We start from the raw sequence: 25,155 nt of genomic DNA on the forward strand, positions 1-25,155 counted from the left end.
CTGCAAGTTCAGGTACAGGCATCCAGACGTGTCCCCAGCTCGCTACAGCTATTCTGCATCGCCGATCTCAAATCCCCCAGGGCTGCCAGCACATCTGCAAGCGTAATTTCAGGCTGTAGGGACCCCATCGTCGCAGTCCCTGGGGGAGAGTCTGCTCCGTTCTCCTCCACTCCGGAGTGTTCGCCGCTCCGTCGGATTGCCGTTTGATAGCCAGCCGTTTGATAGCCAGCCGCTGATGTCGCCATCTTGTCTTCTACCCAACGCGGTAGTGCGGGGGGAGACAGGGGGAAATAGCGGGACACGACCCGGCCGCTGTTGATGATCCCTGGCCAGTAGTATTCCGTCCGGTTCTAATGGCTGCGTGGAGGCCGATAATTGCCTGGTGAGTCAGGTAGATCCGGGCAGAGGTCGCCGTCCTGGGCTGGAGGGACGCGTAGAACAAAGCACAAGCATGGCGGCCAAAACACAAAGGACTCGCTGGTCCGGCGCCTCTGCCCACAGTCACCGTGCAGTCCAGGGAGCGTACAACGGTCTCTGTCGGCCGGTAGCGCGCAAGTCGTGTCCCCACAGGAAGGCGCCGTCTGGTCACACCACTCCGGCAGCAGGGCGACCGCGGGAGGGGACGAGAGGTCCGCAGGGCGTCTTGGAGCTAGCTGGGTCCCGGGCCAGGGCGCGTCCGCCCACAACTTCGGAATCCGGGCGGGTGGAGAGGCCGGCGGAACACCGGTGGCATCAGCTCCGTTGCCCGCACCCTTCAGGATAGAAACTGGCGGACAAGGCAAGCAGGATCTCGGTGCGGGATTCCGGGGCCGGCGGAGCCGAAGGCTGCGCGTCCGCTCAGGTCGCCATCTTGGCTCCTCCCGAGCCCCACACTTTTTAACGTATACATGTCTCCCCTAGAAGACATCGTAACACCTTTCGGCATAAAGGTAGTCATGTACGCTGACAACACCCAACTGGTCGTTTCTATAAACCAATCGACCAAATGTCTGGACAACTTGTCTTCCTGCCTCCAGAACATTTCACAATGGATGTGCGACTCTCGCCTCAAACTTAACGGAGAGAAGTCTGAGATCCTTCTACTTGGTGACCCATACAAACTCCCCCCCTCCCTTACTTGGCCACCCTGTATGGGATCTCCCCCCACCCCCAAAAACGAAATCAAGAGCCTTGGCATCTGGATGGACCAAGACCTCAATTTTAAAGTCCAAGCAAGAAAAACCGCCGGTACATGCTTCGGCCTCATACAGATAGCTCGAAAAATCCTTCCCTTAATTCCCTTTCAGTCCAGGAAACTGCTATGCAGGGTCTAATTATCTCTAGACTGGACTACGAAAACGCCCTGTACCTAGGTGCCCCAATATCGGTCATCAACAAACTACAATGTGCCCAGAATGCCGCTGCTAGGCTCCTTACCGGGACAAAATCCAGATGCTCTGCCAAACCTGCCCTCAAATCATTGCACTGGCTCCCAATTCAGGAAAGGATTACCTTCAAAACCCTCTGTATCTCAGACAAAATACTTCATGGCAGAGGCCCACCCATCCTAAGACCTCTCATTAAACCCCATAAATCCAACAGTTGAGATCAGATACCCTCTCCTTGGCCAGTGTCCCCAGAACAAGAAAAGCACACTCAGGGGGACATCTCTTCTCATATAATGCCCCAAAATTATGGAAGTCCCTTCCGCTCCCCATCCGAAGGGAAACCAATCTACTGGTCTTCCGCAAGCTACTGAAAACCTGGCTCTTCCCATAAAAACTACCCTCCGGATCATGTTGGCCGAGTGTCAGCGCTGGGACGCCCTTGGGTAGCTACGCGCTTTACAAATCTAAAATCAAATCAAATCAAACCAAATCAGCCCCCGTCGAGATGAAATACCTCAGTCACTCACAACGGCCTGTAGATTCTGGAGGACTTCAGAAATACCAATTTCTCGGTTGCGAAGACGCTGCAAGCAGCGGGATTCCAGCAAGATTCTGAGTCTCTTGATGCTGCATGGCCTTCCGTACTGCGCGGCCAGCAAGCGCAGAATATATGACTGAAAATCCTTTCAAGAAAAGATCAGAGGCCACAAGGGGAATTCGGAGCAGGAAACACCTTTATTGAAAATCCCAGCGGCGGCGGATGCATTTCCGCATGGGTTGCCTTCCTCAGCGCCCATCACTGTAAAGGTCCCATCCCTGATTCACTCCTCCTGTGTAAAATACCTTCATGCACCTGGGTCCCCTCCCCCTAACGCAGTCGACACACCAATGAAAGTTCGTGTTGATTGTAGCGAACCACATGTCCCAGCAAGCACTGTTTTGGCATCGTCGAGTTGGTGGCATGGGGGAGTGGGAAAACCATCGGGTCGGTGCAAGTTCCAGATGAGTCGGGTGGGTTATGGACTGCCTCGGGTCCCCTTGATCTGCTGCACCAGTCCCTGCAGGTCAGTAAATGAGTGGGGGCAGCCAAAATAAAGACACAAGCCCCCGTCGAGATGAAATACCTCAGTCACTCACAACGGCCTGTAGATTCTGGCGGACTTCAGAAATACCGATTCCTCGGTTGCGAAAACGCTGCAAGCAGCGGGATGTCATCAAGATTCTGAGTCTCTTGATGCTGCAGGGCCTTCCGTACTGCGCGGCCAGCAAGTGCAGAATATATGAATGAAAATCCTTCCAAGAAAAGATCGGAGGCCACAAGAGGAATTCGGAGCAGGAAACACCTTTATTGAAAATCCCAGCGGCGACGGATGCATTTCGGCATAGGTTGCCTTCCTCAGTGCCCATCACTGTAAAGGTCCCATCCCTGATTCACTCCTCCTGTGTAAAGTACCTTCATGCACCTGGGTCCCCTCCCCCTAACGCAGTCGGCACACCAATGAAAGTTTGTGTTGATTGTAGCGAACCACATGTCCCAGCAAGCACTGTTTTGGCATCGTCGAGTTGGTGGCATGGGGGAGTGGGAAAACCATCGGGTCGGTGCAAGTTCCAGGTGAGTCGGGTGGGTTATGGACTGCCTCGGGTATATATATATATATATATATTACAATTAATAGTGTGTTAATTGTTTTAAAGTAATAATGTATGTATATATATATATTGATTATTATGTGTGTTTGTGTTTACATTTTTTTAAATTAAGTGTATTTGTTATATTTTTTCAAATGTATATTAAATCTACTTTATTTTTTTTTAAATATTATTTAATATATTTCTTATTTATTATAATATATATATATATATATATATATATATATATATATATATATATATATATATATATTATATATATATAAATCAATATTTTGTATAGCTATATTTTTAACATCGATATTTTTTCTCTCTATATTTTTGTACTTACCTGTTTAAGTATAGGGAGTCAATATTTTTGCATTCTATATTTTTTTATCAATATTTTTTACTTCTATATGTTTTACATCAATATTATATACGTGAACCATGGATACCTCCCCTGAGTGGGAATTGGCATCACCTAAGGGTTTACCACCTCCTGAGGTGACTTCATACCACACAGTTATTCGTAAGGTTGCAGATTTATTGGAGTTGCCACTTACCACAGTTGAACTGAAGTCTAATGTCCTCACTGAGGTTCTTCATTCTACAACGTCTGCATCGAAACCATTCTTGACCTTCCATGAGGGTCTAACAGAGCCTATTTCAGAAGTCTGCTACGCAAACAAATGATGGACGGAATGCTGAATAAATCATACATTCACCCCCAGTCAAGAGATCTGAGTTAAATCCATCGTTCTTTTGTTCACCATGCTACCCCAGTTTACACCCAGCCATATGCAAATCAGTCTTGACCCTGTGCCTCATGGGAACAGTACAGACCGAACTGCCAAGCCAGGTCCTCCCTGGACCGGAAATAAGCGTCCTGGGACTGGTTTCTGGGTATTACCCTTCATCAGCCAGGCCAACTTAAATCCAGGGGCACAGTGAGCATGGGACCCACGTCTGGGCATACCAATCCCACTTAGGGTGAAAAGTGCTATGCAAACAAATGATGGACAGAATGCTAAATAAATCATACATTCACCCCCAGTCAAGAGATCTGGGTTAAATCCATTGTTCTTTTGCTCACAATGCCACCCCCATTTAGACCCGCCATATACAAACCAGTCTTGACCCTGTGCATCATGGGAACAGTCCAGACCTAACTGCCAAGCCAGGTCCTCCCTGGACCAGAAACATTCATCCTGGGACCGGTTTCTGAGTATTACCCTTCACCAGCAGGCTAGCTTGAATCCACTAGTATAGTGAACAAGGGACCCACGTCTGGGCATACCAATCCCACTTATGGTGAAAAGTGCTACGCAAACAAATGATGGACAGAATGCTGAATAAATCATACATTCACCCCCAGTCAAGAGATCTGGGTTAAATCCATTGTTCTTTTGCTCACAATGCCACCCCCATTAAGACCCGCCATATACAAATCAGTCTTGACCCTGTGCATCATGGGAACAGTCCAGACCTAACAGCCAAACCAGGTCCTCCCTGGACAAGAAACAATCATCCTGGGACCGGTTTCTGGGTATTACCCTCCATCAGCCAGGCTAGCTTGAATCCACTGGTATAGTGAGCAAGGGACCCACGTCTGGGCATACCCATCCCACTTAGGGTAAAAAGTGCTACTCAAACAAATGATGGAAGGAATACTGAATAAATCATACATTGAACCCCAGTCAAGAGATCTGGGTTAAATCCATTGTTCTTTTGCTCACCATGCCACCACAGTTTAAACCCAGCCATATGCAAATCCGTCTTGACCCTGTTCCTCATGGGAACAGTCCAGACCGAATTGCCAAGCCAGGTCCTCCCAGGAACGGAAACAAGCATCCTGAGACCGGTTTCTGGGTATTACCCTTGATCAGCCAGGCTAGCTTGAATCCAGTGGCACAGTGTACAAGGGACCCACGTCTGGGGATACCCATTCCACTAAGGGTGAAAAGTGCTACTCAAACAATTGATGCATTTAATGCTGAATAAATCATACATTCACCCTCAGTCAAGAGATATGGGTTAAATTCATTGTTCTTTTGCTCACCATGCCACCCCAGTTTAGAATCAGCCAAATGCAAATCAGTCTTGAAACTGTGCCTCATGGGAACAATCCAGACCGAAATGCCTAGCCAGGTCCTCCCTGGACCGGAAACAAGCATCCTGGGACCGGTTTCTGGGTATTACCTTTCATCAGCCAGGCTAGCTTGAATCCACTGGCACAGTGAGCAAGGGACCCACGTCTGGGCATACCCATCCCACTTTGGATGAAAAGTGCTACGCAAACAAATGATGGACAGAATGCTGAATAAATCATACATTCACTCCCAGTCAAGAGATCTGGGTTAAATCCATTGTTCTTTTGCTCACCAAGCCACCCCAGTGTAGACCCAGCCATATGCAAATCAGTATTGACCATGTGCTTCATGGGAACAGTCCAGACCGAACTGCCAAGCCAGGTCTTCCCTGGACCCGAAACAAGCATCCTCGTACCGGTTTCTGTGTATTAACCTTCATCAGCCAGGGTAGCTTGAATTAAGTGGCACAGTGAGCAAGAGACCCACGTCTGGGCATACCCATCCCACATAGGGTGAAAAGTGCTACGTAAAAAAATGATGGACGGAATGCTGAATAAATCATACATTCACCCCCGGTCAAGAGATCTGTGTTAAATCCATTGTTCTTTTGCTCACCATGCCACCCTAGTTTAAATCCAGCCATATGCAAATTAGGCTTGACCCTGTGCCTCATGGGAACAGTCCAGACCGAACTGCCAAGACAGGGTCTCCCTGGACTGGAAAAAAGCATCCTAGGACCGGTTTCTGGGTATTACCCTTCATTAGCCAGGCTAGCATGAATCCAGTGGCACAGTGAGCAAGGGATCCATGTCTGAGCATACCCATTCACAAAGGTGATGGTGATGATGACAGCACATCTCAGGAGATCAGGGACTCATGTGTTTCCATATCTGTACTGACTGCTCAAAGAAGGTCACCCAAGCTAGTGGTGCATCATTTGCAGGTAAAAAAAACAGCTGTTCAGGTTTGGATCTTCGATAAATGTACCCAAATCTCACCTGGAGCCCGCTCGGCGCAACATGTTCATAGGAGCAGTATTGGACTATAGTGAGTCATGCCCTTCCGCCTCCACAGAGGATTCAGGACATCCAGGCTATGATTCTACTGTTTCAGAATGGAGCATCTGTTCGAGTCCTGAAGGTCTTGAGCCTGCCAGTCAACCATGCACGCTGGCATATGAGAGCCCTCCAGTGGTGTCTCCTCAGGCAGTGGTTTCAACACAACAGAGATCGCGCGGAATTGATCAGACTCTTCAGAGACACTGCTGTGGATCTGCAAAGGTGGCCTGTTTCAGGCAAACTCTCTCAAGGTAAAAAATGTACCCTCCTACTCCGCTGGTCACAATGATAACGATTCCTCCACTCTAAGGTGGGGAGCTCATTGGTAAATCTGCAGGTCAAAGGTCTATGCCCTTCAGAGGAAAGGTGGTTTCACATCAATCTTCTGGAATTGCGGGCGAAAACCTTTGGCTCTCAAGACCTTCCACCCTTCCCTTCGAGGTCAGTCAGTTCAAGTCTTAACAGACAACATTACTGCGATGCGGTATGTCAACAAACAAGGAGGTGTAGGATTGTATCTTCTCTGCAGAGAGGCTCTGCGAATCTGGCCCTGGGCTCAGGACCATCAGATTTGCATGAACGGAAAACATCTGGCCTGAGTACTGAATATTCATGTGGACAGTCGCAGTCTGCAATGTTTAGCGGATCACGAGTGGCGTCTCTATCCGGAGGTGGTACTTCACATTTTCAGGATGTGAGGGTTTCCTTGGGTGGACGTGTTTGCCACTCATGAGAACGTGCACTGCCGTCGTTCTACAGTCTCCAGGATCCAAAGCTGGGAGCATTGGGGGATGCGTTTCAATTGGATTAAGGCGCAGAGCTTCTTTACATGTTTCCCCCATGCCCTTGATTCCTCAGATTCTGAGTAAGATTCGCCAAGACTGGGCACAAGTGATATTGATCACCCAGGATTTGCCCAGAAGGGTGTTGTACACAGATATTCGTTACCTCTCATTGTATGCTCAGCTCCGTCGACCTCTCAGGGCAGACCTCCTCTAGCAGTTGCAGGGCCAGATTCGACACCCACACCCCCAGAGCCTGCACCTTCATGCCTGGAGATTGAACCTGATTTCTTTATCCCACCAGCTGTGCTGGACGTTATTTTATTGGCCAGAAGACACTCTCCCAAATCTGCCTATGCTGGTAGGTGGGCTAAATTTGTCAAATGATGTGGAGAGAAATCAATTGATCCCTTGCATGCCCATTTATCTGATGTTCTGAGTTTTGTCTCTTTCCCTGGCGCAACAGCATTACGGTGCAGCAACTGTTAAAGATTACTTATCTGCCTTGTCGGCTTTCCTTTGTTTGCCAGATCAACCCTCTCTGTTTAAATCTCCTATAGTTATGAGATTCATTAAGGGTCTTACTAATAGGTTTTCTTCCACTTCCTTTATTATGCCTAAGTGGGGTTTGAATCAAGTTCTTACGTTTTTGATGGGTTCGTCCTTTCAGCCTTTGCATAGTTGCCCCTTAAGGTTTCTCACTTTAAAAACTATATTTTTAGAGGCAATCACTTCCGCTAGGAGGGTGAGTGAATTTCAGGCTCTTACAGACAGATTCATCATTGAAAAATGGGCTTGCAAAGGGCCAGATTCTGAGAATCTGGCCCTTTGCGAGCGCAATTTTTGCATTTGGGATTCATCATCCCAAATGCAAAAATCGGTAATTGCGAATTCGCTAAATCTCTATTTGAGATTCCTTAAATGCAATTCATTAACCATTTTTAAATTGCGAAATTGCAATTTCGGGCCGCTATTTACCGCGAGGTCAAACCTCGTGGTAAATAGCGAAAACTTAGAAAAATGCTTTTAAAAATGTATTTTTCTAAATTGCATGTTGCACACACACGTCCTTTGGACATGTGTGTGCGCAAAACCAATGTAGATTACATTTCAGGGGTGCTACAGGGTGTCCTTTGGACACCCCTGGCACCCTTGAAATCGCATCCTTATTTGCGATTAGCAAATTGCTAATCGCAAATAAGGAATAACTCCCCATTCATTCCTATGGGCCTTTAGGAATGAATAGGGAGTTATTCCTTATTTGCGATTAGCAATTTGCTAATCGCAAATAAGGAATGTGTAGGAATCGCAATTTATTTAGCGATTCCTACATAAATCCCGTTTTGCAAGTCCTTAATAGCGATTCCTTAATAATCGCTATTAAGGACTCGCAAAACGGGACAATGATGAATCTAGCTGTATGTTCCAACCCTCCTTTTACATCTTTCCATGCGGATAAGATGGTTCTTAGGACCAGAGCTGCTCTCCTGTCTAAGGTGGTCACTCCATTCCACTTGGGGCAGTCCATTACCTTATCTACTTTCCACCCTCCCCTCATCCTTCTAAAGAGGAGAAAGACTTCATTGTTTAGATCCCAAAAGGGCAGTGCGCTTCTACTTGGATAGAACCAATGACTTCAGGCTAGATGATCAACTCTTCATAGGATATGTGGGTAGGATGAAGGGCAAAGCTGTCGACAAAAGAATGCTGTCCAGTTGGATAATCCTTGCTTCAAGATTTGCTACGCTTTGGCCAAGAAGGAGTCTCCTGAAAGTATTCATGCTCATTCTACCAGAGCTAAGTCTTCTTCTTCGGCTTTGGATAGAGGTGTTCCTGTGGTTGACGCCTACAAAGTGGCAACTTGGGCCTCCCTCCACAATTTTTCAAAGCAATATTGCTTGGATTCAGAAGTGAGGAGGGTCAACCAATTTGCTCATTCTGTGTTGCAGGATTTTTTGGTATAGGCAAACAAGTACCCTCCTCCAAGTGCGGGACTACTTGGGGATTCAATTCAAAAGGTGAGAAATCCCCAAGCAGATGTATCCATCAGAACAAGTTACTTACCTTCGGTAACACTTTTTCTGGTGGCTACAGTATCTGCCTGTGGATTCCTCACTGACCCACCCGCCTCCCCGTTGCCTGTCTGCTTCTATCGAAAATGTATTAATTCATGTTTAAGGTGATTTTTTGCTTAAATCATGAGGTTACCAGGATTTAGGAAATATCTATGATGTAGTATTTCCATGTTTGGTTGTAATTTGTATACTATGTATACTTGTAGGAAGGTTGTTAGTTCACATGTTTCGCCTTGAAGGCATGGACATAATAGGTGGAACTGACGTCAGCACGCCAACTAAGTCTTCTTATGGCACCAATAACATCACGCAGAGTCGCTTGCGGAACCATTCCATTATGACATCCTCGTCGACGGGGAAGTGCTGAGGAGAAAAGTTTCTGTGGAATGCTGCACATTATAATAATTCAAAAGGTGAGGAATCCACAGAAAGATACTGTATCCACCAGAAAAATTGTTACCGAATTGTTAACTTGTTCCTTTGGGGGAAGCATCTCCACTTAAAGTGAGTCGTCAGGACTGGCTTGCTGCCACCTCTACCTGCAGTAATAGGCCAAAGCTCACTGGACGCTCTATCATGACCAGACTTCCTGACCGAGACTTCAACAGGACTAAATTACACTTCAGAAGTATCCGGACTTTACATTATTGAGGTACCACCTCACCAGTCAATAAATGGACCTTCTTTCACCCAAGGTGCATCTACATAAAGAGGCCATAAGACGACGTGCCAGCGATATACAAAGCATGAAATACATAAGTAAAAGCACTTTACTGATACAGAAATGTAGAATTATTATCAAACAACTAAAGTATTCCACCAATACACTTGTGTAGACCTTTAGAGCAACGTCATTCGCATATCTGAGATTGTCTACATTGGCTGGGTACTTTTTAAGACTTTTAAATTACTTGAAACAAAATGTAGGAGAAGGAACTGGTATGGCAGCACTTAAAGGCGGGTTAGTCTGCACCAACCTTGGCATATCCCAGAATGTGGTGAGGAGAGGGTCTTAATGTTGTGGCATCTCATGACTATACGATGGCCTTAGGTTCAATATGAGGCACTTGAAGTGTGGGACCCCATATAGCACAGGGCCATACATTCAGTCCAGGATCTTCACCAGTATTCAACCATTTCTAACATACTCTAATCTAACAGAAGCCCAACTCATGGATCTTTACTAGTCTTAAATTCAAAACAATTCCCTTGTGAAAGAGCAAACTAATTTATTAAAATGAGTTTATTTGTGTTATTAATAAAAATCATTACAAAAAATTCATTGCTGGAGCATTAGAAATAAGACTATTGAAATGCACATTTTCTCACATACCAAAATAATAAAATTTGTCAAAATGAAGATTATTCTAATTATTGGGATAATTATGAATGCCTCAATTTCATAATTTTTACATAAAAATGTACTTAAACACCATTAAAATTCAATATTTTATAATACGGGCTGTTTCGATGCGAAAGTGAAAAAATTCAAGTCCTGGTTGTATGACTGCAACTAAAGCATTCTTTAATCTAAGATTTTCCTTCCATGGTTTCTGTACTTTCAAGCTAACTCAAAGTACTTTAGTAACTTGAAAACTAGTTGTGTATCATTTCTCAGGACGCAAGCTTCAGATAGTAGCATCTTTGATAGCACGGAGCCCCAGTTTTAAAAATTGACGTCTTAATAATCTTGTAGGATCATCTAGTAAACATGATCAAACATATAATGTGGCAAAAGCATTCAGACTTGTATCTGCAGCTCTGCAACACTTGTAGCACAGGAGACCTTGTGAGGTTCAACTAACTCTCAGATCTGCTGGAGCTAGAAGTTGGAACTTAATTCTCATAGATTTCGTTCTAATGGATGGCTTCACATTATTTCTCAGATAATTCTGGACTGTGAATAAAATAAATGGCGGCAATAAGAGCTCCATTTTTCTTAGGTTCCTTAATTCCTCCACATTTTCCAGAAACAGCGTTGCTACCTTTATATGGGTTTTCTGGTGTCATTGTGAGCATGGAATACACAGAGACCCTGTCACTGGTTTGTAGCTAGACGTAATAGGTACAATCCACAAGAGCAGATATTGCTACTTTCTAACTCCTGGTTACTTGTGGTTGCTGCAAATAAATGTAAACGACTATCTGGTGATTAGCATAGCTATGCACCAATATGAATACAACCAAGATGGTGGCCTCTGTAGGATGTGCTCATGTACGGATGAGAGGGAAGGAGGTTGGTGATCTGGCTCATTACTAGGACACACATTCCAGGATCCGAAATACTCAGATTGAGGACCTTGGTACACATAGATGTGTGTTGACGCGTAGGCCAACCTGGGTGTTGCTCACACTGGTCATTCTTGTGAGGCAGGCAGGAGGACATTGCAATCCATTTAACAGTACCTCATATGGGCTGACCCATAAAAAAAAACAGCTTGAAGAAAAGGCAAGGAGCAGAGGGGTTACCGACAAGGCCGGTGAAATCCTTTATTGAAAGGTAACTGGTGGATGAATTGTATAGAGAGGACCAAAACATATGTTGATGTCTTTGTACAACAAACTGGTGGGATGTCATTTAAGAAATTGAGTCAGTTCTAAAACTGTATATAGTAATAGTATACTAATGTTAGTGTTTTTTTTTTACAGATTTAAAGTTTGAAACCAACATATCTCATGATTAATCAGCAGTTTTCTAATTTATATTATTTAACAAAAAATAAAATACCATGTTATAAAAAAGTTTTTTTCTAGGTAGTCTTTGTTGGACAGTCCTTGGCCAGGAAGGGTGAAACTCATTTTGAAGATACATTTTTCTGCTGCAGAAGACATATAAATGTGTTCATAACCAGTGGTGTTGAATGTTGTATGCGCCATTGGTAAAATACTGGCTTCACATCTCTATTTATCTCTTCTCTTCATAGGTACCATGCTTATCCTTGGGGAAGCAAGAACTGGCCCAACAGACGATGATGGCTCAAGGGACGACCAAAAGACTCTGTTAAATAGAAATTGAGAAACTGCCGCTGTACGCAATGATGTTAATTGCCAAAGGGAAACACTGCTCAATATTTAGGAATGACAAGAATCCGTCTTCTGAGACTATATCCATGGTGTGTTATTCCTATGCAGAAAACCTTTCTTTGGAGATCAGAATGTTCTGTGTGGATGCTGGCACTATGGAGGGAAAGCAGTGTGCCCCAGACGTGTCCAGCTGCACTATTAGAGATTGTACCACACCATGGCCTAGTCGTCCTACTCACTTTTCAGATGTTTTTCTACTCAGGTTTGCTAAAGCTGCTGGCTTTAGGATTTTCAGTATTATCTGTGTCAGAGTGTGTTTTCTGGAGAGAAAATTAAATGGATGCATGAGGCAGAAAAGATTGATAAATTATCTAACTCACCATTAAAAGAAAGAAGAGTTGGTGACATGGAGCCAAATTTAGAGTTTGGCAAACAGGGTACTCAGTCACAAACATGGCTGACGTCTGTCCACAGTATCACGAGGGCTGCTTTATAGTCTAAAGGACTTGTAATAGGGTGGAAGGGACATCTGCCACCTTCGTACTGGCGTCCCTGTCTTCCAAGCTTTAATTAATGCCTGTAGTCTGTTAGGGTTTATTTTCAGACAGGATGAAAGATAGCCGTTTCTACATAGTGTACTTTAATTGCAGGATTACCAGACAAATGAAGGATCTATGGAAACAAACAGAAAGCACCGAGTTGCATTCCTTGCCAGGTGCCCCAGTGTTTACCAGCAAGTGTGGTCTGCACTCGGTTGCAGGTTTCAGGTAGTTTGCTGTCGCAGGACTAATGTACTCTGATCTTTTACTCACTTCACCTCACCAGAGGTTTCCTACTTGTTGAGTAGATTGTGAAACATTGATTATTGATGAAAAGTAGATACAGCACAACGTGTCTTCCAGTTTCATAGGCTATCAGGCACAACTCTTATTCCATGGATATGTTAAGCTATACAACTACTTGTATAGCTTTTACTGCATATTTATACATTAGCTTTTCCTTTCCTTTCATGTACTTTTGTTCCTACTTGTGTTTTGTATTCTTTTCTTTTGCCAATTCTTATCTTTGCTTATAGTTTGACTGGTACTTATTCATGGGCTACACATTCTTCTGCAAAGGCATTCACATTTTCCAAGTAAGGAGCATCACTTAGGGTTATTGATGTTTCTCAGACATGAACACATCAGTGGTGTCTGCCCTTCCCAAGAATACTTTGTTTTTGTGCTTTATTATACTGATTGTCTTGGCTGAGCTGTTTTAGTTTATGGATCAGCCAACAGCAGTTTGACAGGCGTGTGTTTGTTTACAAATAAGTCTTCACTGACGGGCAGTTCATCTCTGAACTCATTGCACTCCTCATTGCATTTAGAACATTTATCAGCTTGACAATATTGAATGCAAAACATGATCCACTTCACCTTACTGCTGTTAAGGGAGTGTCCTTTCCACCTACTGGGGAAAAGCCGATTTATTATGAGCCAGGATGGATAGAAAACCAGTTCTCATATTGTTTGCCTCTGAGAAATGTGTATACTAGACTGGACTACTCAAAGAGGATCTGTGAACTCTCACATCCTGTTTACCCACTAAGCCAAAGGTCTGATTTGTACAAATATTTTGAGATCTTCTGCACTGGGTTTCATCCGGATAAGAGAAAACCTGTGTCACAGATGTTCATTTTCCCCCTGGTTAAAGTTCAGAGAGTTGTAATGGATATCCAGTTTCTGTAGTACTTGGCTGTCTTCTTTTGTGAGGGTTCTTTTTGCAGGGATTTTATGCACAGCCTCCTTGTGTGAGCTCTAAGCATCCTCTTTCACAGTGGATTTTGGAAGTGCATTATAATGCCTTGGATAAGAGCATGAGCCTTCAAAGCACTGGCAAGCCCATGGTGAGTGCAGTGCCACCTGCTGGCAGGAGCAGTTCTTCCATACCTTTATTTTCTATGCTCATGCTTCTTTTCAATATTGGCACATATCCTGATTGCCTTCATGAGTTAGTTCTTAAATTATCACATTTTTAACATATATTAAGAATGTAACATGAGAGGTAATAGCCTCTTATACTGACATAAATTAAAGAAATTAATTTGTTTGCTTAATTATTCACAAAGTTTGAAAATCCCAAGTGCTTACGTGAGTTTTTGTGACACTTGTATTGTTTTAGCTGCCAGCTCTGCTGTAACAAACTCAACAGTGGGTGTTGGTTGTGAGGATTATGGCACAGATGCACGTGTGGCATTTGGTTGATATGAATTGGCCAGCCAGTCCCTGGTGGGTCTTTCTGGAGATATTTGGTGAAGGAGCATCTATTTAACATAAGGGACCAGCCAAGCCAGTGATCTAAGGAGAGATTAAAGCCCCTGAGAGGATCAATGTTACATATCTATTCCTGGTCAATTCTTTTACTATAGGATTCTCCTCTCTCTCTCTCGCTCTCTCTCTCTCTCTCTCTCTCTCTTTTATGCAGACGTTTTCTCTCTAAACGGGGCACCCCCATGCCTATTGTATTTGAAATAGATATTATTATCAGGATTCCATTCATGTTCACCTTTCTCTAACATATCTTTGGCAAATTTAGCCTTCAGTCTGAAATGATGAAGGATTTCTGTAGGTACAACTGATATAATATTTTGCTGATTTTGAAGGGAATTTTCCCAAACCATGAATAGTGAGCCTCCTTGGTAGAATTTAGTAAAGTGATTGGAAGCACCAGATAATCATTCCCATAGTTTTCTTACTAGTTACTTCCACTTAGACCCATTGATAGTTTTGCCTCCACCAAACCCACTCTTTTCAAATGATATTGCACATGGATCTAAGTTTAATCATTTAACTTAATGTAATATAAGTATATTACTGTACAGAGACTCAATTTAGCATATTTCACATAACATCCCGAATGGGATACCAACCTCCCCATGAAATTGATGGAGTGTGGTGACAGCAATGTGATGTATTCCAAGTCTTGGGGTAACCTACAAACTGCACTTTAAAGATAGAAATGGATTTATTGAATACTCCTAATGTTTGTGCAGGAGTATTAGGATGCAAAGTTATTAGGAAACGTTTTAGATCTAGGCCATTGGTTCCAAATGTACTCTAGTTGCTATTTCCAAATCTAAATGCCATAATATGTGACAATTGGAAGGAATTGTCACATATTCTGCATTAAAGTATTTGTAGTCACAATTTGGAGCATGTCTGACCATCTTAAGTGAAGGATGAAAATAGTAAATGATGTACATACATTTTCATACATATACATATATATTTGTAGAAAGAGGTTTATGCTATACACTTTTAAAGCTTTGCTGCTAAACAACATGTTGACATCCCTGTCCTGAGGTTGTCCCCTGTGGATGTGTTTTATCTGCTCCAGTGATTCTTCTGAACACTTTTAGAATGCATGAAATGTGAACATCTCACCAAGAAGACTGACTTTCAGCATATTTTGCTTTATTTAGCTGTTGTGCATGATAAGCAAGTGTTATACACTCTGGAGTGAAAACTGCTTGTGGCGTGTTCAAACAATAAACCAGAGTTTGAAAGAACACACTACAGAAGCCTCATATTGTGTTGTGTTCATCTTTGTTGCTTCTAAGTGTCAATTGTGTTGTACGACTGGTGTGCCATTTTTGTGGCTTCAGGGGAGGGTCATGGGGTCAGGGCCAGGTCCACTTTGTACAATGCTAGATGATTCATAGAAAAGAACATTGATGGTGAGAGTGAGTTTCACAGCTCGGTTTGGAGGACGGAGAAAATCTGAAATCAATTGGCTTGCTTTAAAATTGTTTAAAGAGGACATCAGCAGTCAATTGGGATTATCCGAGAAGAATGTAGGGCTAAAAGCGAAAGTCATCTGTGGGAAGTGTCCAATGATAAAGACAAGACTATTGTTAAGAGTTCTAAGATCAAGAAAGTTCTAATGGGTGTTCACCCTAAGTGTTATAGAGATCTGTTATTCAGGGAAGGAAGTTCTATAGAAATCCACCTTCACTGTGCAAGCATCTCCACCCACGTCATTGATAGCTATTGGTTGCTTGGTCAGTAACTTGTGGGTTAAAGACCAGAGATGTGATAGTTCACTGTGCAGATTCCTAGGTACGTTAATTGTGCTGCCTTGTGCACTAAGCGATACAAAAGGGGATGGTGGACGGAGCGCTTGAGCAAATCAAACCATCGCCCCCAGTCAACTGATCTGGGTTTAATCCATCACCATTCTTTAGCTCACTCCGCCACCCCAGTTTGGACATGGCCATATGCAAATCAGTCTGACCCCGTGCCTCATGGGATCAGTCCAGCCCGAACTGCCAATCCATGTCTTCCCTGGACCAGAAACAAGCATCCTGGACTGGTTTCGGATTCATAATCCTCATCAGCCAGGCTATCTTGAATCCAATGGCAAAGTGAGCAAGGGACTCACGTCTGAGCATACCCTGCCAACTTAGGGCAAACAAATCGATACAAAAGGGGATGATGGATGGAGCGCTTGAGCAAATCAAACACTCACCCCCAGTCAACTGATCTGGGTTTAATCCATCACCATTCTTTAGCTCACTCCACCACCCCAGTTCAGACATGGCCATATGCAAATCAGTCTGACCCTGTGCCTCATGGGATCAGTCCAATCCAGTCCATCACCCACCCCCCCTCCCTTTTGTACTGCCTTGTGCACTAAGACAAAGGTTTTCAAGCTGTAGTGTTATTTCACTATCAAAACAGGGCTCTGTTGGATTGGCTGAACAGGTCAAAGAACCCCACACCGGTGATAGGTTGGGCTGCATAGTGTGGACACTAGCTTCTGAAAAGTCTTAGCTTGGACAAACAGGTACACAATGTTTCTATTGAGCAAGGGGAAGTTTACTGCTTGAAGAATATGTGCATTCACTTACATGGGGAATAGAAAAAGAATTGTTGCATGGTTCTGACAGAGGCGAAAGAAAGATGTCATAACCACTGGTTCCCTATGGGGTTCAAACAACAGATACGCTTCAATGATGACACCTCAGTTTCAGATATGGTGCTTAGGTGCGAAGCAATGCATGAATTAAGGATGAAAGATCAGTGGGAGGTCAGTCTACAAATAGGAGTCTAAGAATATAAGGATGCAGTGGCTCAATGGATTAATGCACCCACTGCAGGGATATGTCTTTAACCCCAAGGTTACAGGCTCAGATACATTGCTTCATTATCCTGTAGTCGATATAATTAGTTGGGTACAATAAACATCTATTATTCAGCACCAACATATACCTCAATGTCTGTATTTATGCAAGTATGTTCTATTTCTATAGCGAGTAACTAGGAAAAAGGCAGCAGAGTGCAGTTAATGGTTAAAGACCAGTATTACGTCAACAAGGAAGTGGATAGAAAGCTGGTTCTGAATGGTTAATGCATTGTGAAGTAGTGCTGTTTGAAGAGGTGACTCTTCAACTCCTTTCTAAATTTGAGCAGCATTGAGGTGGTCCTTTTTGATACAAGGATGTTGTTCCCAATCCTGGATGAATAGATGGAAAAGAACAATTTTTAGCACATGAAACTCCCACTAGATCTCTATTTCTGATGGATACATCTGCCAGTGGATTCCTCACCTTGTGAATATCTCCTTGCGTTAGCAACATTCGGAAATTCTTTTTGTAGCTTTGCGCCGACGTGGACAACGTCACAGAGGCACGCATCGCCCGCGACTCCGCTGACATCTCCGACTCCATAATAGGCCCACACCGACGTGATGACATCAGTTCCCTTTTTTCCGCGTCGTCGACGCTAACAGTTTTCGAGGGATCCTCTGTAGCTGTTTGGTAACTTTGTTACTGTTTGTTTTTTTCGGTGTCTTCTTGCTTCTTTGTCTCCTGTCGAGATGTCCACGAAGAAGACCGGATTCAAGCCGTGCGGAGAATGCGGCAAGATGATGTCGATTACGGATCTGCACGAGTGCTGTGTTTGGTGTTTGAGTTCGGTCCATGATGTCCAGGGATGATCTTCTTGTAAGAAGATGAATCCAAAGGCACTTCGTGAGAGGGAGGCTAAGTTCCTTGTTGCCAAATTGAAGAACAAGAAGGACAAGAAGAGTTCGAAGTCGCTGACTCTATGTTTGAGGTCGAGGTCTCGATCGAAGTCACACTCGAGGTCGTCTTCGGGGCATGCTTCTAGGTCATCTAGAAAGAACCACAAGAAGAGAAGAGAAGACATGAGTCTCGTCATCACTCTGGGAAGGACTCAAGATCGAGACCGAAGTTGCAGGTGAAGTCACTTCGCAAGGATGAGGTGTCTCTGTCTCCGGAAGTTCAAGTCTCCGAGGGTGAGGCTTCGCCTGCAGATTCGCCGGTTCATTCACCGAAGCCGGTGTCAAATCCTTCTCCGGCTCCATCTCATTCTCCCGTCCATGAAGATGAGGGAGAGGAGGAAGAAGAAGGAGAAGAGGAGGCTCCGTTGCCTGCGGGTTCCTCGACCCCGGTGCACCGGCCTGAAGTAGAGGTCGAGGCCGAGAAGACTCTGCTTCCTTGAGAGCGACCTGTGGGCTCTTATCCTGCTTTTCCGGCTCCAGGTCAGGACCCTACTCAGTTCCTGAATGCTGTGTATGGAGTGTATTCCAGAGCTATGTACCCCTCTGGTGCACCGGTTCGGCCCACCGGTCCATTGGCATACAATCTGGGTATTCCCCAGGCATACGCTCCTGCGCCTTTCATGCCATTCATACCGGCTCTGACGCCGCCTTGGCAATTCTCGGCGCCGCCGAAGCCTTCGACGCCGAAGCCTTCGACGCCAAGACCTTCGACGCCCGTATCCTAGATGTCGATGCCGAATCCGATCTGATCTCATGATCAGCGGTCTGGCCCTCCGGCTCCGGCTCCGTCGGAGTCGGTTCCGGATCCGGCAACTCCATTCCTGAAGGTGAGGTCGAGGTGTGAGGCTCAAAGGCTTATGGAAGAGCAGAGGTACCATGATGCAGATATAGAAGATGGTGAGCTGCAGGATTTGGAAGATCTTTTCGATGATCTTAGGGAGGCTAGTGGTCTTGAGCTGTCTCCTGATTGGAAATTGGCCTCTGTTTCTGATGCCCCTTCTAAGGATTTGACACCTTATCACGTGGTTATAAGAAGGCTGCGGATTTGTTGAACATAACACTACCTACTGCAGATTTCAAGTCCAACATTCTGACAGAGGTCCTTCATTCACCATCCTCTGTTGTGGAGCCTATGCTCCCCTTCAATGATGCATTGGGTATCAGAAGTGTGGAAAAGACCGCTTACAGCCCCTGCTGTTTCGAGGGCTATTGCAAGAAGGTACAGGGTGGCGCCTGGTGACCCAGACTTTTTATCATCTCACCCCTTACCAGAGAGCTTGGTTGTGCAGGCTGCCTGCTCGAAAAAATCTGCGGGCGATTTTCCTCAGGTTCCTGGGGATAAAGAATCGAAGAAGCAGGACCAGGCTGCGAAAAAAGTCTTTTCCTCGGCAAGTATGGCGCTCAAATCAATAAATTCTACTTGCCTTATGGGACGCTATATCCATGCTTTGATGGATTCCGTCAAACAGCTGGCTCCAAAGCTTCCTGAGGAGGATAGGAAGGACTTTCAAGAGGTGATTGTTGACACTCAGGCTGCTGCTAGGCAGGTCATTCAGAGTGGTCAGGACACTGCTGACTCAGTGGCAAGAGTGATGGGATCTTCAGTGGCCACTAGAAGAGCTGCATGGCTGAAGTCCTCCGAATTCTCTGCGGATGTCCATGCTGCCTTGATGGATCAGGTTTGTTTGGAAAAAAGACTGACGCCGCTTTAGTGAGGTTCAAGGACAGCAGAGCGACGGCAAGATCTTTGGGCCCACAGTCCAGGGATACTGTGGGAAGAAGATTCAGAGGGTTTGGCCAGTCTTCCTTTTGGGCCTACAAACAGTCGCAACAGCAGCAGCACCAGCAAAATTCGCTGAACAAATCATACAGGAGCAGACATAGAGCTTGTACCGGAGGTCGTCAAGCTTCCTCCTCCTCACCCTCTTCCTCTTCCCAACCCCCTCCCACCACAGCAAAGGAGCCCTAGATCCGCCATTCCGGATCATGCGGATCCAGTGGGAGGCCGGCTTACCTATTTTCTACGGGATTGGGAATCGATCACTTCGGACCTGTGGCTTCTCAATCTCGTGGAGAATGGGTATGCACTTCCCCTTCGGGAATTCCCTCCCAATTACCCTCCTTGCCAAGGCTTTTGCTCAGAGGACCACCTGCTGCTCCTGCAGGAGGAAGTCCTAGCATTGCTAAGAAAAGGTGCGATAGAGGTGGTTCTGGAGCAGGAAAGGGGTCAGGGATGCTACTCCCGGTATTTCCTGATTCCCACGAAGGAAGGCAGACTCGGCTAATCCTGGATCTCAGGATCTTGAACCTTTACCTGAAGCAGGAAAAGTTCAAGATGCTCACCCTTGCACAGGTTCTTCAGGCGCTGCTGGAAGAAGACTGGATGGTGTTGATCGACTTGCAGGATGCGTATTTTCACATCCCAATCCTGAAGCCGCACATTAATAAATTCCCTCCTACTTCCTCAAGTGGGCTTGAATCTTGTGCTCACTTTTTTAATGGGTTCACCTTTTGAACCTCTGCACAAGTGTCCCTTGAGGCTGTTGTCTTTTAAAACAGTTTTTCTTGTTGCAATTACCTCGGCAAGGAGGATAGGTGAGCTTCAAGCTCTTAGTTGTAAGCCTCCGTTCTTGTCCATTCATGCTGAACGAATGGTACTCAGGACCAGGGCTGCTTTTCTGCCGAAGGTGGTTACCCCCTTCCATCTAGGGCAGTCCATTACCCTCCCTACCTTCTATCCTCCCCCTCACCCTTCCAAGGAGGAGGAGAGACTTCATCGTCTGGACCCTAAGAAGGCGGTGAGCTTCTACGTCGATAGGACTAGAGACTGTCGTGTGGGTGACCAGCTCTTTGTTGGATTTGCTGGCTGCAAGAAGGGGAAGGCGGTGCACAAGCGCACACTCTCGAGATGGATTATCCTGTGTATTAAGATCTACGCCCTGGCGGGTAAGGAACCTCCAGAGGGTATTAGAGCTCACTCTACTAGGGCAAAGTCTTCTACATCTGCTTTGTCTAGGGATGTGCCTGTAGAGGACATTTGCAGAGCGGCAACTTGGGCCTCCCTCCACACTTTAGTGAAGCATTACTGCTTGGATTCCGAAGTGAGGAGGGACGGCCACTTTGCACGCTCTGTCCTACAGGATTTCTTGGTATAGTGGAGTGGACACCATCCTCCGGGAGAGGGGACTGCTGTGGGACTCTATTCTCAAGGTGAGGAATCCACTGGCAGATATATCCATCAGAAGAACAAGTTACTTACCTTCTGTAACGCTTTTTCTGGTGGATACAGTATCTGCCTGTGGATTCCTCACTGACCCACCGGCCTCCCCGTTGTCCACTCTTCTATACCTAAGTTATTGTAATGTTGATATTTTTTTATTGTCAAAGGAAATGTTTTATTTCAATTGCTTTCCTGCATTGGCTTCACACTGTGTGTGTTATCTTGGCATTTGTGTACTGTGTATACTATGTATATATCTACTGTTGTCGGTCCGTTCGTGTGCCTCGAAGGCACGGAAAAAAGTGCGGAACTGATGTCATCACGCCGGCGTGGGCATATTATGGAGTCGGTGACGTCAGCGGAGTCGTGCGCGATGCCATGCCTCTGTGACGTCGTCCACGTCGGCGCAAAGCTATTTTTTTTTTGGTAGACCTTTATTGCACATTATTCATATACACAGCGGTGTGCCTACAATCCACTGGCAGGGCCGGCCGCAATCAGTGTACCATACAGTCATAGATGAGCTTAATAACGCACAGCATCTTTACAAGTGTATTTCCAAAAAAGACTGAGCTCCTGTAGGCACCACATATGTTCTAATTGCAGTGTTCAAAGGACACCAATGATGTTGGCCGTGTGGCCCTTATGTGATCTCGGTCTCATTTTTTGATTTTGCAGAACAAAGTCAACCGACTAACAATCTCAACCCCCCCCCACCCCTCACGATCCTGGTCATAGTGAGCCTTTCGCTTCCAATACGTACAGTGTCCAAGGGCTGGCTGTTGCAGTAGTCGGCATAGGATGTATGAACAGGGTAGGCATTGTCACGCAGTCTCACATTATACACTCAGATCACGGCCAGTCAACAGAAGGTAGACTGGTCAGATCAACCTCCCAGAGCAAATGGATAGACCCCACTGAGCACCTCAGCACGAGCACACTTCATAAATCATTCATCCCTCCCGCAGTCGAGTAACACTCAAGCAGATTCCTGGTCTTCCCCCGGCAAGTCAGCGGTCGCACTCCTCTCACTATCCGAATCCTCCAGAGACAACACATAAAGCGTAAATGGGGCCCATATGTCCTGTGGGCGAGATTTCTCTGGCAGACCCTCATAATAACAGTGCAGCTGGTCCCTGCAGTAAGCCATATCCCTCAGCCATAGCTGCACGTCAGGTGCCCTCCTCCCCCCCCATCCCATAGCGACTCTCCTCTTGGCTAATTGTAGCGCCAGTACCACTAGTCGTCGTGATTGCGCTGCCACACCAGAAGCTATGCCCAAAAGACAGAGACGCACATCCAGCTTAATCTCAGTTGATGTCATAACCGTCAGACATTCAGTCACCGCCCTCCAGAAGTCATACACTCGCGAGCATCCCCAGGCCAGGTGTACAAAGTCAGCATCGTCCTCACCGCATCGCACACATCGAGCAGCAGTCCGAAGACCATACCGAACCAGTTGAACCGGCGTGTAATACCACTGATGTAGAAATTTATAATGCAAAAGAGGGAAGTTTCCGTTTATCACATACCCCCCAGTCATGTTACAACATTCATGCCATTCATCATCACTTAGAGGGTCTGGAAGGCTCCTATCCCACCGCGCTCTAGCCAGTTCCGCCCCTCCTCCCTCATCTTCCTGCGCAGCCTTATACAGTTTAGAGATCAATTTAGCCCTGTCTTTAGCTGTGTACAGCAATTGTAATGCCCCGAGTGTCGGTGGCTCATCTGGGTACATTGGATACAGTTCTCTTATCGCAGCCCGCAGCCGGGCATAGATAAAGGTAGCCATGCACGTGTTAGTTGATCTAGCCGTCATGGCCTGCAAGGAGAGAAACGATGCCCCTGGGAAGAGGTCCCCCATGGATTGTAGTCCGGCTTCCTTCAAAACCTGTAATCCTCCAATCGCGCTGGATACTGAAACATCTGAGTGGTAAAGTAGCGGCATAGCCGGCGCGTATAACGGCAGCCGGGAAGCCCGTCGACCAAGGCTTTCCCAAGCTGTCACCGTGATTCGCACAGTGTCTATCTCCCCCTTCTCAAAAACCGAATGTTTGTTAACAATCATGGCCCTCAGCGGATACGGCAGAACCGCACTCACCTCAAGTGCCACATGCGGGGTATATCGTGGAGCATTCAGCCAATAACTCGCGAAGTGCGCTTGCGCGCAGAGGTAATACAGCCTCATGTCCGGCAGGGCGAACCCCCCCAGTGCATACGGCTTGATCAGTACCTCCCAAGTCACTCTTGGTTTCTTGCCGGCCCATGTGAGAGATATCAGAAGAGATCTCAGCCTTGCAAAGAAATGTGACTTCAACGGAATAGGAATGTTAACGAAAAGGTAAAGGAATTTCGGTAATACCACCATTTTAATTAAGGATATTCGGTCCGCTAGAGTCAATGGGAGACGAGTCCATCGCGTCACTTGATCTTCCAGCTTAGATATGGCAACGCCATAGTTGGCCCGAATGACTTCCTGACAGTCCCTATGCACCCAGACGCCCAGATACCGAACTGACTCTGTCGCCCATTCCAGAGGGAATTCTAATGGGGTCTGGTGAGTTGCGTCCGTGAGCGGTACAATTACAGATTTGTCCCAATTTATAGTTAGTCCGGAGTGACGACCAAACTTAATGAATTTGCGTAGTATGTTCTCCAGGTGGAGTGCCGGCTCTCTAACATACAGGACCATGTCGTCCGCATACATTGACACAGCCAGAGATCTGAGCGGGAATTTCAATGCCGCTTCCGCATACCATTGCCGCAAAATACAGGCCAGAGGTTCCATCATGATGGCAAATAGTAACGGCGATAGAGGGCATCCCTGCTTCGTCCCCCTCTGTATCGGAAACGAGGAAGACACATGCCCGTTGACCCTGACCCTCGCCGTGGGCGCAGTATACAAGAGGGCAATAAGTGACGTGAAGAAGAATGGCACCCCCATCCGGTGTAGTATAGCCATCATGTACTTCCATGCCACTGAATCAAAGGCCTTGGCCGCGTCAAGCATGACTGCGGCTGCGGCCAGTTCTGGTTTAAGCAGGTGTAGTACAGCAAAGAGTGCCCTTAAATTATGCGTAGTGGATCTGAGGGGTATGAATCCCGATTGATCCGGTAGGACCATAACTGGTAGTAGTAAGCGCAATCTTGTGGCCAGGACTTTTGCGATTATCTTAACATCTGTGTTCATAAGTGAAAGGGGACGATATGAATCACACTTATTAGGTGGTTTCCCCGGTTTAGGTAGTGCCACCAATAGCGCCTCTCTCATGGTTGCCGGTAGTTGTCCGCATTCGAATGCTTCCTCTAACACCTGTGCCAGTTGCGGAATCAGTAAATCTGCATACATTTTATAAAATTCGTAGGGCAGACCATCCGTACCAGCCGCCTTTCCATTAGGGAGAGCTGCTATTGCGTCCCTAAATTCGGCCTCGGTTATGTGATGCATGAGGAATTCCTGCTGCCCCCTGGATAGCCACACCAAGGCTACTCCCTCCAAATATTGATTCACTGCTTCCTCGTCGGCTGTGTCCCTGTGCTCATAGAGTTGTGCATAATGTTTAGAGAAGCAGGCCAGTATACCCTCCGTGCTAGTCACCACATTTCCATGATCCTCAATCTCTTGCACCGTGCAGTGGCGTGCCCATGGATCCCTGATTCGTTCCGCTAGGCCCTTCCCTGGTCTATCCCCTTCGCCATAATACCTAGCTGTAGCTCGTTTGGAGAGGAATTTTACCTCCTGCTCCGCCAAATCGTTATATTCATCAACCTTTGCCCGAATGTCTGCAAGTATCGTGCCTTCCGCCCCCTCTTCCAGTCGCCGCTCCAGAGTCAGTAACTC

At 45.9% G+C, this 25,155-nt stretch overlaps 1 protein-coding gene across 1 annotated transcript in view; it reads left to right on the forward strand.

Moving 5' to 3' along the window:
* NEK10 (NIMA related kinase 10) overlaps positions 1 to 15,582 on the forward strand; it is a 1,232,468-nt gene extending 1,216,886 nt beyond the window's left edge. The window contains exon 38 of the mRNA XM_086942130.1: positions 11,929 to 15,582. Within this exon, the coding sequence (XP_086798256.1) occupies positions 11,929 to 11,977 (49 nt within the window). The 3' untranslated portion in view covers positions 11,978 to 15,582. The remainder of the gene's footprint in view (positions 1 to 11,928) is intronic.
* The last annotated feature ends 9,573 nt before the right edge of the window (positions 15,583 to 25,155 follow it).

This window comes from Lissotriton vulgaris, chromosome 10, assembly GCF_964263255.1.
Source record: "Lissotriton vulgaris chromosome 10, aLisVul1.2, whole genome shotgun sequence".
Lineage (NCBI taxonomy): Eukaryota > Metazoa > Chordata > Amphibia > Caudata > Salamandridae > Lissotriton > Lissotriton vulgaris.